The following is a 16,317-nucleotide window of genomic DNA, read 5'->3' on the forward strand; positions in this document are numbered from 1 at the left end:
GGACTACTTGACACGACGGACCAGATTCGCAGGCTGAAGAGGCACTATCCTCTAGACCTAAACGCAAGATTCATTTAGTTATCCAAACTAAGCATATGCACTTACCTATAATACCTACAAATTATACCTATCTATAACAAGTATTAACTTATTGTAAATAAACAGCCATGTCACTGCGCCACGCCAGAAAAATTACTGAAAATTCTCAACGCGAGAATTGATTGTACTTTCAACAAATAAATAAAAATAAATTTTGAAGATTCATTTAGTTATCCAAACTAAGCATATGCACTTACCTATAATACCTACAAATTATACCTATCTATAACAAGTATTAACTTATTGTAAATAAACAGCCATGTCACTGCGCCACGCCAGAAAAATTACTGAAAATTCTCAACGCGAGAATTGATTGTAATTTCAACAAATAAATAAATAAAAAAAAAAAAAATCACCTTATCTGCATGCGATTGATATCGTTGTATTCCAACATATTTATTTACTTATTTGTTCACTTAAGCATTGAATAATTCTACTTTCTATGCATCTACTTTATAAGTATGTTGATATTCATAAATACATGAATTTATATTTATTAATTCAAATACTTTGATCTCTTTTGTACTCCTCCTTTATTGATGTGATTCCGCTTAACTTTGTAATGATTCTCTCGCGACGACTGAATTTGTACTTCAGTGCAACCTTAATTACGGCATCATTATATACGCCCTAGATGACGCAAAAAACTTGTCTTGGTAAAATTCGTTAAGCATCATGCGTCAATTTCCTCGAAATATTATCATATTTACTAATATTATTATTATTGGCGCATTAAGTTACGAACGTTCGGAACGCGGGATCGAATGCCGGCGACCGAAGTCCGATTTTTCTTCCACGATCCTAAAGTAGGAAGTAAATATTAGCAGTATCCTCAGCAGCGATATCTACACAGCCACCAGCCACAATCATCACGGACACACATATTCACCTCATGTGTATATGCGTATACTAAAAATTGTAAACGCACAAAAATATTTACAGCATATTTATATTTAGGCATAGTCCGTATGTGGTGGATATCTTTAAGGAGGGGATGTACCGCGTAAAATTTCCGCGATGCCCTATTTTATCGAAGAGGAAATTCGAGGAATTCCCGAATGAAGCGCACGAAGATATGCTATCGCAGAACAATAATATTTTGACGGAAACCGAATATCATGTTGCATATGGACCGTTTATGCGTGTGCGATTATTTATGGGAAAATGAAAATATATGAGTTAACACTCTTAAAAACGTTAAATTCCATTATATTTACATGGCAGAGAACGAAAATTGTCATGTCACAACTACAAAATTTAGTTTACAACACAAGCATAGAAAAATTTGTTATTCGGCGTTAATACGATTAAAATTAGTCATTTTAAAGGACGTCTCGCTTTGAAATTATGTTTCTAGTTTCGTTAACTTCAAATATATGCCCCCCTTCGGCGTCAGTAGAAACGACGTCTTAGTAAACTCGTATGGAATCATGGTTTTGTCACAAACGTCCACTTTATAATTACGAAGAATCGTGATTAGACCCACTTTGGTTTGATAAATAGCGAAACGTGCACCTAAGAATAAAAATGAAGCAAGTTAATAAATTGGTAATTTAAACAGAAACGAACAACTTCAACAGAAACGCTCGTATAATTGAACGTACCAATGCAATTTCTTGGTCCATCGCCAAATGGTAAATAGGTCATCGGATGACGAGCCTCAATGGCGTCTTCGTTGAAGTTCTCTGGATTGAACACGTCAGGATTTGGATAAATGTCAGCATCATGATGCAACGAGTATGTGGGAATCCATATCATTAAACCCTTCGGTATACTGACTTTTGTGTTCTTGAAAGTATAGGCGGAAGTAGATCTTCTTGGCAATATAGATCCTGGTGGATACTTCCTTAATGTCTCTGTGAAGATAAATTAAGAAAGATCTTTTATTATATTTCTTTGTAAAGCTTTAACCTTCTATTCGAAGTAAAGCTACGCATACCTTTAAACACTTTCTCCAAGTATTCCATGTCTTTAACATGTTCGTATTGCAACTCTCCGTTATGTTTCGCAAGGTGTTCCCTGATCTCTTGACGTAATTTGTCTTGAATTTCTTGATTTAGGGCGAGTTCGTAAAGAGCGTTGCTCATTGCCGACGACGAAGTTTCAAAGCCGGCAGCAAAGAAAACGAAAGCTTGCGCAGTTAATAAGCTATCCGTTAATTCTGCAAAATACCGTTCACTTGTGTTAATTAAATTGTTATATTGTACTAAGAAGTGAGTCGTGTTATTTTCTTTCTTATTATATTCGCCGACACGATACAATGTGATTGTATTTTCTTAGCATAAATTGCGATGCGACATTAAAATTAAGTTTTTACTATAAACTTACTAATGTCGCCCAATTTCTCTGGATGTTCTTTCAATTCCATAAGCATATGTATAAAGTCAGGCCTGTATATGTTATGCTCTTTCCTGTACTTCATAGTGTCTGTCACGAGCTTGGTAAAGAACGGAGCATGTCTTTTGTCGGGTACGATGTAACCCAACAAATCGTACAGTTTCGGCATGTACAGTCTGAGTTTTAACCGTATTACGTTCTCGAGGTTCAAGGCGAAGATTTGTCTGCCGATTTCACGAAACTCACTGTCTTCGTCCGATAACGAGCTCATCTCGATTCCAAAGGCGCAGGAACCAATCACGTCGGTCGTGAATTTCGCTGTTACCTCGCGAAAATCTATGGGCTCTTCCTTCGCGGTCAGTTTATCCAAGTATTTTTCGAAATGGTCTGCACATTCGAGGATGAGACCAAACATGTCTTTCAGTTTGCCCGATGTGAACATTGGAGTGAGCTTCGATCTTAACGGACGCCATCTTTTTGGTTCCAAATTGAAGAGATGCATAGACAATGGTTCTGTCTGTGAACAGTTCGCGATATTAGTTTAAAAGCCAACAAAGTATTTTCTTTTAAGCAAACAGGACAAATACAACGTTATGGCTGGAGAATATAAAATTAGAAATTTCTTCGTTGGAAGATCTATTTTTATGTCTCTGTTTACGATAAAAATATTTGTTTACTTCGTGATAGCACCATTAATAAATCATGAGTACGAATAAGAAATATGGATAAGGAACACGGAGTGGCTATTAATACTTTATCGCTCATTTTTTCACTTACAAATGTCACTTACAACATACCCTTTCATGAACAGCAAATCCTCGATCGGCGAATCTCGAGAAATCTCTAATCATGACATCTTTTATCAGTTCCGGATCTTTTAAAATAAGAACCGGTGATCTTCTCATGTACAACCCAATCATCGGCTCGTTTTTGTATACTTTATAAAGATTCTGCTGGTAAGCCACCATTGATATTCTTGCAAACATCAGGTCTATGGTGTTTCCAAATAAGAATACAGGCTTTGGTCCTCGAACTCCACGACTCTTCCAAAAATCGAAGGTTGACGTGGAATAATAATAGAAAGCCAGAAGTAATGCGGCTAACCCGCACAAAATTTCAAAGCCACTCATTATAATTTCTCTTCTGAAAAAGAATTTATAATGTTGTGCTATAAAAATTCTGCAGGACATTTCTTTTCGCCGTAGAATAAAAGAAGAGGGGTTAAATTATATCGTTAAAGCGGTGTTGTAGATACACGCGAACACGGTGATATTTTTGATAATCTTTATTCTGAATAAACGCGCGTATAAATCTGCTTAGCCTCTCCGTGAGTTTAGAGACATGTCCTTGTTGAGCAACGTATGTCGAATTATGAATGAAATATATTGTCTTATTTGCGTTGTTAATATAACGCATACATAATATATGAACAGTATCTGACTTGTTTGTTAATGCTAATTGCAGCGTTATTGAATATATTCGATGATTACATAGAAAATTTTGAAACTATAAATTCTTATATACATCCGTTATCATTACATGCATATTGTATGAAAGTGTTCTATTTTTGTATTTTAAAACGTTGTTGTTTTAAAAAGTATTTAAATGCGACGTGAATCACGCAATATTCATATCAACCAGATTATCAGACGCGTAAAGCTATCTGCTGCATTACTCTACTTTGGCGATATCGATATAATTGATACAATATTCGTTGCGCGTAAAAAATGAGAAATATATGCATGTCAACGCTATTCGTGTTATTATTAACAAGCTGTGCTATTCAAAATTAGTAAAATTACGTATATGTACTTATGTAGTATATTTCTGTCGTTCTGTGTATAATTACATTGAAATCGTTATCAGTGTTGCGTTGCATAATTTTCGACGTTTTATGTTTGCAAAACGAGTAGCATGCATCGAATAATAAAACTAACATTCACCACTTGAATGAAACTGTTGGAAGTATTATCCTGAAATATGTATATACATACACAATATAAGACAATAGAATTACAAGTAGGTTTATTAAGATAAAAGCGTTATATAAGGTTCGATATAGTACTTACGAATCAACTGATATCGCTTTTCGTTATTTTCCAGACGCACATAAGTACGTATGTATATAGATGTCTTATTAGTGCTAGACGATATGTTCCTGAGTCGCGAAAAATGATGTTGTCCCTAACATGATGTAGAATAGACTAATGTTAATTTACTGGCGCTTTCGATCTTTAAACGCATACTCTGACGTTTATCGGAGACATACTCATGATGACTTGCAGATAAAGAAAATGTTACGTCCGATGATTTTATACAAATCAGGCCCCACGTCGCAGGCAAGATGACAACCAGATGTCACACTCCTTTACTGTGTGCCCTCAATAGGCTTAAGGATCCAGCATAAATCTTGGCATTTTCATAATTAAGGTCCTTTAGACTAAACAAATATCTTTTAGTTCGAGTGTTCATTAAATTTATTCTCTACTACGGGAAGATACGGAAATTTGGTTTTTCCCACGTTCGGTATCTCCCGCTGGCAACTTTCTCTCGGGGGTGGCTGGGACCTTTCCTTGCTCACCAACTTTCTTCTTATTCAATCAGAAGCAACGACTATTGGCCTCACTTTCCTAGCCAAAATTGTCATTAACAAATCCAATGGTCAAATGGAGGGGTGTGTGCGCTAGACACACCCCTCACTGGCTTTCCACCGCACGGCATCGTCACCGAACTTCATTGACTTTCCATCCTTTGATCAGTCAACAACTCTCTACTAGTCGCCTAGTCGCTAAATCGCTGAACCCATTTCTCGATTCATATTTTAATTACGATTTATACCTCTCGCGACACCATAACTCACTATTTGCAAGTCACTTCTATTACGACTAACATCGTGATCTTGCAAATAACTATAAGAATCGAACACTTCTAACTTTATTGTAAACGATATTACAATACGTATCTCTGATCATTTATACTCTCCGTGAAATAAGTTGTTGGAATAAAATATATATTATAACCTGTTAAACTCAGTGTTATACTAATTCAACCACCTCTATTACCCTAATCGAAATAAGGGATCGATCATTTCGTGGCATCGATAATCCAATCGTAACGAGAATTTGCGTTGACGCGCCTTCTCCGCGATCGCGTCTCTCCGAGAACGGTCAAACAGAAAGTGATTTCATAACTGTCATTTTGAAAGATACTTATAGGATGGGCTTAAAAGTACAGTCAACGAGACAAATATGGAACGCGTATAAAATAACGAAGATTCTAGTAATGGGGGATTCAGCAATTTATTCAACCCTTATTCGACTCTGAATTTTCTTAATTTACGTTATTCAATGGTAACAAATTGACAACAATGACAAACGATCAGCATAATAAAAAGTACGGATATATATTAATTCTCTCATTAAAAATTCGATACATCCGGTGTTCATTCATAAAAGCTCAGAAGAGTATGTCAATACCAGGTGAAAGTAGTTAGATTTTCTCAGTTCTGGCGGAAATTCTACATTGTAATCGTCGCATCCTTTCCAAGAAGGAATGTACTAGGAGAGCTGAGAGAGAATGCCAGTGCCACGTAAAGTTGGTACTTGGATGATAACAAGAAGGCTGAGTCGTAATTCAACTACTAATTTTTCTTTATAACACTTTATTATAAGATTTACCACTTACAAGAGAAACACTGAACCGGAGAATAGGGGTTGTATGAGTACAGCAACTAGAAGAGGAACAAGAACTGCCCGAGCTGGGTGAAGTCTCGGTTTATATACGTTTTGGTTTTAGGATGTTGAGGGGCTAGGTGTAGGTTATGATGTAGAAAAGTGTCCGAAGGTCGGGGATCCATATCCTATCTCTGATGTGGACTGAGGTGCGTTACAGCCTTGGTGTATGCTATGATGATAAGGTGGTGATGTGTCCAAAAGTGTCCGAAGATCGGGGGTCGACGTATTATCACTGATGTAGGTTGAGATGTGATTGATGTCACACCAGCAATGCAACCAATTGGTCAAAGTTAAAGATCTCCATAAAGGATTCAACTAGTGCAAGTTTTTATGTCAGTTCAAGTAGTAGAGATGTACCGATTAGGGTTTTGGTTAGCCATCTAACCTTTTAATCGATCTCGATTAGTCGTCTCTGCCGATCACTTTCAAATACCGCAACAAAATGTATCAAATTTCTGTCATATTTATTTTATTAACGTCTTGTTTCTGTGTCTTAAAATTCTTTTTAGTATAATATAATAATATAAAATAAAATAATATATTATAACATAATGACTTATTATAACAATATAAGTATAAGAATAATTTTTTTTTATGCCTTAGCTATTTTCAAATACACTCCTCCTTTCAGCGTCAATATAAAGGCATGAATGTCATTTTCATAAGGAATCTTGGTTTTCTCGCAGACATCGACTCTATGGTTACGGAGAATCGTTGCAAGTCCAACTTTGCTTTGATATTGCGCGAAACGGGCACCTACAAATAATTATAAAAAATTATATATTTATTTGGCTTGAAGGTTTGGGAAGGAAACTTTTCACAGAAAATTTTGAACAAATTCCAACTCATGAAGATTTTATATGTTAAAGATAGAAGAAATGCTTTCTAAATGGGAGAAGATGATAGAAGGTAAGAAAAAGATGTTGACGATTTATCTTTTCCATAATGTCATGCTGATTGAAACCGACGATCCAAGTACGTGCCAACGATTTGATATTTTCTTATTTTATTATTTTATTAGCATACCAATGCAGTTTCTTGGTCCATCGCCAAAAGACAGATAACTCATAGGATGCCTAGCGGCGACAGCATCCTCGTTAAATCTTTCAGGATCGAATTTCTCAGGATCCGGATATACATTTGAATCATTTTGAATGGCATATATTGATATAAATATATCTGTTCCTTTTGGTATGGAAATGTTCGTGTCTCTAAATGTATAATTTTCCATCGCTTGTCTGTTTAGCATAGGTAATGGCGGGTATTTTCTTAGTGTTTCTGCGGAGAAAAGGCATAGAAAATATTACCATTCGTATTAATAAAATTATTTTTTGCATATTTCAATAATTTTGCGAGTTTACCCTCTACTACGCACCTTTAAGTACTTTGTCCAAGTATTTCATTCTTTTGATATCTGCGTATGTCAAAACTCCATTACTTTTGTCGTAGACGTCTCTAATTTCTTCTCTTAGTTTGTCTTGTATTTCGAGATTTTGTGCTAACTCGTAAAGAGCATGTGACATCGTTGAGGAAGTTGTTTCGAATCCACCGACGAAAAATGCGAAAGTTTGCGAGGCAAGCAACGCGTCTGTGAGTTCTGCAAAATACAACAAGATTCGTTACTATGCATTATTATGATATTGCAATAATAATTTTATTATGATAATTTATAATATGATATATTTATAATGATAATTTTATTCGAAGCATAATATTAAACTGTATTCTCATCCTCACCAATATTGTTAACTCTATCCGGGTGTTTCTTCAGTTCCATCAGCAAGTGCACAAAATCTGGTCTGATTATGTTATTATCCATCCTGTACTTCACCGTATCGATAAATAAATTTACAAAAAAGTCATTGACTTCTTTTGGTTGCAGGTAAGAACCAATTATTTTATACAAGAGTGGTGTAAATTCTCTACAAAAATCTCGAATTATCTGTTTCGCGTTAACTGCAAAAATTTGTTTGCTCATTCGAAGAAATTCAGAGTTCTTATCCTCGAGAGCATTCATGTTTAGTCCAAAAACACAGCTACCGATCGAATCGATCCCGAATTTTGCAGTCAACTCACGGCACTCCACTGGTTCATCCTTCTGCGCTAATTTTTCCAAGTGTTTCTCCAACTTTTCCGCGCATTCTGTTATAAGTGGGAACATTTCTTTGAGCTTGCCGGATGTGAATACCGGCGAAAGTTTAGCTCTCAACGGCCTCCATCTTTCAGCTTCTAACATGATGAGATTTTGCTGTATTGGTTCTATCTACGCAAGAAATAGCAATAATAATTAGTTACTTGAAAAGTGTATGTAACGCAGAAACAATGAAGTTGTTAATTACTTTTTCATCATATATTTTAAATCCTCGGTCAGCGAATAAAGAGAAGTCCTTGATGAGAATATCTTTAATCATATCTAGGTTGTTGGGCATCAGAAATGGTGATGTTCCTATGTATATTCCAAAAGCTGGTTCATTCTTATATTGGTCGTACAATCTCTTCATCCAATCGGCCATCGATTCTCTTTTAAGAAGAACGTCCAGAAAGTTGCCAAAGAAGATTATCGGTTTTGGTCCAGGTATATTGCGACTTTTCCAGAAGTTGTAGCATGAAGAGTAATGATAATAGATCGCAAGAAGTAGTATGGAAATGCCACACAGTAGTTGAAAATAGTCCATGTCGAACGAGATTTCTTTAATTTCAACGAATAAATATCAGTGTTTGTAGGGTAGTTTTGAAATATAGAGTGTGCAATTAAAAACGTATTCTTAACTATTAATGATCGAAAATTTTGTATCTATATGATATTGTAACAGGATGAACATTCAGAAGGATAAAAACATAAATAAATCGTTAACGGGCAAGCTGAATACGACTAATGAATTTTGTTTGATTTTTAAAAACTTACCTCACTTTGGGCTCAGGATGAGATATTATTATGGTGTAACATGTCGTTTCTATACAATTGTGATAAATGAACCGCAACAGCGTGGAGTTCACATAATAATACTAGCAATAGGAAAATGAAAGACAGGCGCTTACGATTAGTGACGACACGACGCATCACGATGGCGACTACTTCGAAGTAGATAACGATGATCGCGCTCGGATGATCATTAGTACTAGCGATGAATCATGGAACGTACTTCCTTGATGTTGTTTTTTCTACTTATACTCTATAAAACTTTTAATGAAATAAAAATATTTATGGCATAAATTTTCAAAAATTTGTCAAATGTATAGCATAACTTTAGAATGTTCGTGGCATTTAGTCGAGTTTCGGACAAGTAATTTGCTATTAACCCCTTCCCGTGCCATTTAGTTCGACGAAACAGATCACACTGATGCTCGTAAACAGGAACTTACATTCAGTTACGATCGTAACGGGGGAAAAAACAGTCCGCGAGCTCGGTTTGTTATGTTTACGTTTGGTCCAAGTATCTGGTCGCGAATCAGACTCGCGATATTCATGTTTGGGCCAAAATCTTCATCGCGAGTCTGACTCGCTAAAGTACAGGAAGGGGTTAAACTAAGAGCACTATCCGCACGTTTTAAAATTAATTGTACGGATTAGAAAATTAATTGCACATAGAGTGAGATTCTGTTTATATAAACCCCATCGAGGGACGATTTGGTTCATACGACCAGGTCGTTTATATAATAGAAGTCCATCTATATACAGGGTGGCTGGTAGCTGGTGGTACAAGCGGAAAGGAGGTGATTCTACGCGAAAAAATAAGTCGAAAATATAGAATAAAAATTTTTCGTTCGAGGCTTTGTTTTCGAGAAAATCGACTTTGAATTTTCGCTCGGTACGCGTGCACTTTATCGCGTCTCGTTATAACGGATCTCACTGTAGATCGTTGTCTCGATGGAAAAATTAAAAAAAAAAATTTTTTTTTAATTTTTTATTCTATATTTTCGACTTCTTTTTTCGCGTAGAATCACCCTCTTTCCGCATGTACCACCAGTTACCACCCATCCTGTATATTTCTCTCTAACGATTTTTGGTTCAGTTAATAAGAATACATTTGCTCTTAAATACGCAATAACGTTGCAAGCCTCTATTAATTGCGACGCATGAGAGCGTATCACACAAGGAGCGCACCCATTATTTACATATTAAAATTAGACATTGTATACATAACTGAATTAACGCGCAGCGATAGTTCGGATTATAGGAGCTTACCTAAAGTTCATTTAATCAGATACTATTAAAATAGCGCACGTAAACAGAGGTATCATAGAAATATAAACAAAGAAACTCTTTCTGGTGTCTTCAGTCAAGTGACTATAGTGACTTGTCACCAAACTGATATTGTTATGGCAGATATCTTGCAGCAGACAAACCACGAAAAGAAAAGTTCAGGAACACCGATGCCGACTGATAAAGATTTAATAACAATCTATAAGTAGATGTACCACCAGTTACCAACCATCCTGTATATTTCTCTCTAACGATTTTTGGTTCAGTTAATAAGAATACATTTGCTCTTAAATACGCAATAACGTTGCAAGCCTCTATTAATTGCGACGCATGAGAGCGTATCACACAAGGAGCGCACCCATTATTTACATATTAAAATTAGACATTGTATACATAACTGAATTAACGCGCAGCGATAGTTCGGATTATAGGAGCTTACCTAAAGTTCATTTAATCAGATACTATTAAAATAGCGCACGTAAACAGAGGTATCATAGAAATATAAACAAAGAAACTCTTTCTGGTGTCTTCAGTCAAGTGACTATAGTGACTTGTCACCAAACTGATATTGTTATGGCAGATATCTTGCAGCAGACAAACCACGAAAAGAAAAGTTCAGGAACACCGATGCCGACTGATAAAGATTTAATAACAATCTATAAGTAGCTAATATCTGAAAGAACAAATTAATCATTTTGCGTTTTTTTGCATTATATTCAGTTATAGATGACACGTAAATCAGATTTTGCCATAAAACTACGCTCCATTAAATTCTAACTCATCGTTTGATAATAATTGTCATCACGTAGAGTATAAAATAAAGTAAATGATGCTTGTGTGATTATATACAGATATTTTCTGATAATTAATCTCGTTTGCTGATAATTCAGCGCGACAGATAACACCGTTGCTTGTAATAAACAAAATTATTACTACGTTCATTTGAAACAAAATAACTATCGCATAAGTCTGTGTATGGTTTGATGATAAAAGCAAGAAGAATGATGTTAACCTATAGAATATAACCTATAATATATGTTATCTAACATTTTCACTTTTCGACGTATTTTTGCTGCCACGCAATTGCACCATGTGTACTTATAATCAACTACACGCTATATAGCCAACGTATTGCAGTAATGTGACCGTAAGATACTGTACACTTACTTGTTGAGATAGGTAATTATATGAAGATGAAAGCTTCCTGTAAGAAAGAAACTGTTTGGATTGTATCTACGATCAATGCCAAACTGTACTAACTGAAGTCGTTTCAGCCAGAAATAGTATGACTGTAAATTTGCTTCTACCCACTCTCCATATGGCGCAGTTGATGAGTAGCAATTGGTTAACGCCTTCTTCGTACGCCGCTTACACGGCTTATTTTTTCTTATCTTCGAGCAGTCGAAAATTATGTGGAAAATTGTCGATTGTATCAAATTTATTCGGAGTAATTTTGTAATTACAATAACGATTCGTTTTTATGTGCTAACAAAGTTGGTCCTTTTGTCGTTATCTTTATAATACTGTGTGAATGAAAATTCACGATAACCGAATTCTATAATGATACTTCCACCGAAATTTTGCTACATCTACGTTTCAAAAGTTTCAAGCGTTATCAATGAAATATTTTCATTCTCTGATACGATCGTATCTAAAGAATTTGTACACAATAATACAACTTAATTTACAGTCATTGCAAAATACACGATATAATAGTATAATTAGATAAAAAATACATTTAAATAATTATTTACATTAACATTGTGCTTTAGTTATCTTTAAATTTATCCCGCCGGCGAGCGTTAACAAAAATGCCTGTTTGTCCGGTTCGTATGGAATTTTGGTTTTCTCGCAAACATCGACTTTGTGATTGTGCAGAATCGTTGCAAGACCGACCTTGCTTTGATAATTGGCGAATCGGGCACCTGAAAGCAATTTTTAAAAATTACATCGATCCGATATCGTATAATTAATCGTATAATTACCATAGTATTAACTAATAGCATTATATAAGAATAAGGCTACAAGATACTATGTTGCGAGTATATTTTATTTATTTTATTTAAATACCAATGCAGTTTCGCGGTCCATCGCCAAAGGGTAGATAGCTCATAGGATGTCTGGCAGCAACAGGATCCTCGTTAAATCTTTCCGGATCGAATTTCTCAGGATCTGAATAAATATTTGAATCGTGTTGGATACCATATACTGGTATCCATACTATTGTTCCTTTTGGTATGGTGATTTTTGTGCCTTTAAACGTATAATTCTCCATTGCTTGCCTGCTTAATATCGTCAGTATTGGATACTTCCTTAGTGTCTCTATGAAGTAACAAAAAATATTTCTTCCGTAAAAATAAAGCACAGGTTTTATTCGCGAGAATCGGATCTATTCTCTCATTTATAAGTAAATGATCATTTTACTATCTTTTGAATAATCAAGTGTTTCTTTCTTTTTGTTATAAATTGTCATTACAGATTTCATTAGGTAGGCTTTAATATTCTTTGGCACACACCTTTAAACACTTTGTCCAAATATTTCATTCCTTTGATACCTTCGTACGTCAGAGTTCCACCATCTTTGTCGTACGCATCTCTAATTTCTTCCCGTAATTTATCTTGTATTTCCTGATTTTGTGCTAATTCATAGAGAGCATGCGCTATCGTCGACGAAGACGTTTCGAATCCAGCAATGAAAAAGACAAACGCTTGCGCGGCAATTAGGGAGTCGGTTAGTTCTGTAAAACACACAATTTTTTGTTATAACTCTGTTAGTGACATATGTATTTTTCGCGATTTCATTTAAGATATACTTTCAAATTCCCTACTCACCAACATTTTCCATCTTTTCCGGATGTTCTTTCAGTTGCATCAGCTGGTAAATAAAATCTGGTCTTACTATATTATTCGTCTTCCTATATTCCATTGTGTCACGAACCAGATTTATGAAAAAGTTGTTCATCTCCGTCATCCGTAAAAAGTAACCAACTACGCTAAACAGAAATGGTGTAAGTCGTCTGCAAGATTCTCGAATAGTCTGTTTTATATTGGGAGTGAAAATTTGTTTGCCCATTCTTCGGAATTCGCTGTTCTCATCTTCAAGAGCATTCATGCTGATCCCGAATGCACAGCTCCCGATCACGTCGGTCGTGAATTTTGCAGCCAAATCACGACACTCTACTACTGGCACATCCTTTTCTACTATGTTGTTTAAATATTTTTCTAAATTTCCCGCGCACTCTGTTATAAGTGGGAACATCTCTTTCAGTTTACCGGAGGTGAATATTGGTGATAACTTCGTTCTCAGTGGTCGCCACCTCTTGGCTTCCAAAAGGAAGAGATGCTGCGACAATGGCTCTATCTACGCATGAAATTATATATCGATAAATTTACAAACACTTTGATTTCGGGAAGTCTTGCAATTGTTGCGAGTAATAATTTCCGAAAAATGTTTGTACGATTATTTTATTATTTCCAAAACATCTCGTTTATCTTTGAACTCAAGATGCTTTTTACGTCAAATCAACTGAATAAATCTGTTTTCAATAATGTTGTTGCGCGGAGCAATCAATGAAGGAAATACCTTTTCAAGTACTTTGAATCCTCTGTCCACGAATAAAGAGAAGTCTCTGATGAGAACATCCTTGATCAAGTCTAAGTCGTTAATAACAAGAATCGGTGATGTTCCTTCGTATATACCAAAGACCGGTTCACTTTTGTACTCGTTGTAGAAATTTTTCACAATTGTGGCTACGGCCTGTCTTTTAAGGAGAAGATCCACAAAATTGCCAACAAATATTGACGGTTTTGGTCCAGGTACGCCACGACTCTTCCAGGTGTCATAAACCGAGCTATAGTAATAATAGATCGCGAGAAGTATTGCAGCAATGCCGAGGAGAAGTTGAAAATCCATGTTGTAAGGTACTAAATTCCAATAATTAAAAATCACAATCAATGATTGCTATCGTTTCTCTATTTTACTTATTTTTAAATGGTTTTACGCTTCGTTTCAAAATTATCAATCTTCAGTTTATTACGACGGATTGGTGTTTCAGAAATATTTTTCTCGAATAATCGTATTCCATACGATCGTATTAATAACAAATAAATGGAATTCCTAATAACAAATAACTGGAGTCCTTCGGTCGATTTTTTTTTTTAATTGCTCTCTGTCAAGCGGAAGCAAGTGTTTACATACCTTTGAACGATAGTCTATGGATATGCGAGGAAAATGTGCTTCTGATGCAATAATGTTAGTAAAGTAATAATTTCCCGTGATATACCTAGATTACAAAATATACTTCGTGTTGCTTTTATCATCTACGTGCACTGTGACGAACTCCCAATGTAGTGTAAAAATCGTAGTTATTCTTATCACGTTACCAATATCAGAAAGCAGCTAAAAAATCAATAAGTTTTGCTTGATCGATAAGAACATTTAAATTTTATTTTTAAATTGTAAATGAACACTTAAGGTAATTAGTTGGTTGAATAAAAAATACGTGACATTTAAATGTACAAATTAAATTTCAAATTGTTGTCACACTTACATGGTTGTTCTTTAAATAAAGCTTCTACTAAGTAGGAAAAAACGTGTCTGTCCGTATCTCACACAGAATGTTGAATGATATTAACGATGATGCTTCAACTTGAGTCAGCTGAGCGATAGCAACAGAGTCATTTTAGCTACTGTCGGTATTTTGCTGCTTGGCGTCATGCAACATACACTATTTATACGAATTTATACGAATATTCTCCTTCGCTTATCTAGAGAATACGTATATATATATATATGGCAATAAGTAGTTTGGATATCGTATTATTTTATCAGTTTTTTCTTGGGAGGAATTTGATAACAAACAGTGACACAGCGTTAGTCCATTTCATTATATAATATTTATTTGATTTATAGAAATATGACCCGTATGACCATTAAATATATTTATAAAACATATAAAAAATATGAAATATAACGGATGACAAAATCAGTTTAAAAATATAATAGAAATAATGTAGGGAAACTGTGTATATATATATATATATATATATATATATATATATATATATATATAAACAGTATTTTTCGAGAGTCATTCTGATAGATTGCAACAAAGTCCTTGACAAAGATTTACTCGTATCGTTTACGTAAACCATTCGTCATTGTGTACCGTCACCGTATGGTTTGCGAATATAATCACGAATTTACTGATACATATTGGTTCAATATATAAATCATCAACAGCCTTGATTCAATCTTTTGCTAACTCATTCTGACAATGTAATGTGTCATGAATATAAAAAACAATGTTTATCTGATTTATGAATTAATTTATATGAATGAATATATTTACTTGTGAATTAAGTAACAGTAGTAAAATGTTAAGCGAATAAAAAATATTAAATCACTGTAAATAGAACAGTCTGCTTTTGCCGCTGATCTAATGATAGAAACTATTTCGCTCTAAGAAAACTGTTCAAGGATTTTGACGTGTTAAAGGCATAAAAAATGTTCAAACCGACCAGCCACAGAAAACGAGAAGAGTGAGTAACAAGTTACCATTGGTAGTAACCGATAGTAAGTATTTTGATTAACGCAAACTTTTAATCGATGCTATAATTTTATTATCAATTTTAAGTCACCATAAATGGTCGGATTAAAATTAGCTAGATATGTACATTATTGCGTATAACAATACAATTCTTTAGTATATTAATTCTCTACTTTGGTTATTTTCAAATGCACACCTCCTTTTAACGTCAGCATAAATGAAAGGGGTTCACTCTCGTAGGGAATCGTAGTTTTCTCACAAACGTCGACTTTGTGATTGCGAATGACGGCTATAATGCCAACCCTGCTTTGATACTGTGCAAAACGAGATCCTGAAAATAACGATTAAGAAGCTACGTCATTCATGCTTTTTTTTTTTTTTTTTTTTTTTTTTT

General features: G+C 34.8%; 3 protein-coding genes across 4 annotated transcripts in view; all 3 read right to left on the reverse strand.

Annotated features, from left to right (window-relative positions):
• Positions 1-1,287: 1,287 nt before the first annotated feature.
• On the reverse strand, positions 1,288-4,718 carry LOC100740804 (probable cytochrome P450 6a14). The gene is made up of 6 exons (XM_003494477.4): positions 4,572-4,718; positions 3,234-3,581; positions 2,428-2,953; positions 2,039-2,260; positions 1,704-1,955; positions 1,288-1,614 (listed from the first exon to the last, which is right to left on the reverse strand). Exons 2-6 carry the CDS (start codon positions 3,564-3,566, stop codon positions 1,445-1,447), a joined length of 1,503 nt encoding a protein of 500 aa, XP_003494525.1. The 5' UTR covers positions 3,567-3,581; positions 4,572-4,718; the 3' UTR covers positions 1,288-1,444.
• Positions 4,719-6,739: 2,021 nt separating this feature from the next.
• LOC100744114 lies at positions 6,740-15,114 on the reverse strand. Its single transcript, XM_033324316.1, has 12 exons — positions 14,925-15,114; positions 13,958-14,298; positions 13,207-13,735; positions 12,891-13,112; positions 12,445-12,696; positions 12,133-12,299; positions 10,975-11,047; positions 8,510-8,859; positions 7,908-8,433; positions 7,546-7,767; positions 7,197-7,448; positions 6,740-6,926 (listed from the first exon to the last, which is right to left on the reverse strand). Exons 2-12 carry the CDS (start codon positions 14,285-14,287, stop codon positions 6,763-6,765), a joined length of 3,087 nt encoding a protein of 1,028 aa, XP_033180207.1. The 5' UTR covers positions 14,288-14,298; positions 14,925-15,114; the 3' UTR covers positions 6,740-6,762.
• An 859-nt stretch (positions 15,115-15,973) lies between these two features.
• The window catches only part of LOC100749859 (cytochrome P450 6a2), a 5,330-nt gene continuing 4,986 nt past the window's right edge, over positions 15,974-16,317 (reverse strand). The window contains exon 6 of one of the 2 annotated variants that reach the window (XM_033324351.1): positions 15,974-16,254. In XM_033324351.1, coding sequence (XP_033180242.1) covers positions 16,085-16,254 — 170 coding nt within the window. In that variant the 3' untranslated portion in view covers positions 15,974-16,084. The remainder of the gene's footprint in view (positions 16,255-16,317) is intronic. The other variant, XM_024371959.2, reaches the window with a different exon arrangement.

Source organism: Bombus impatiens, unplaced genomic scaffold (genome assembly GCF_000188095.3).
Source record: "Bombus impatiens unplaced genomic scaffold, BIMP_2.2 scf_2222, whole genome shotgun sequence".
In the NCBI taxonomy this organism is placed as follows: domain Eukaryota; kingdom Metazoa; phylum Arthropoda; class Insecta; order Hymenoptera; family Apidae; genus Bombus; species Bombus impatiens.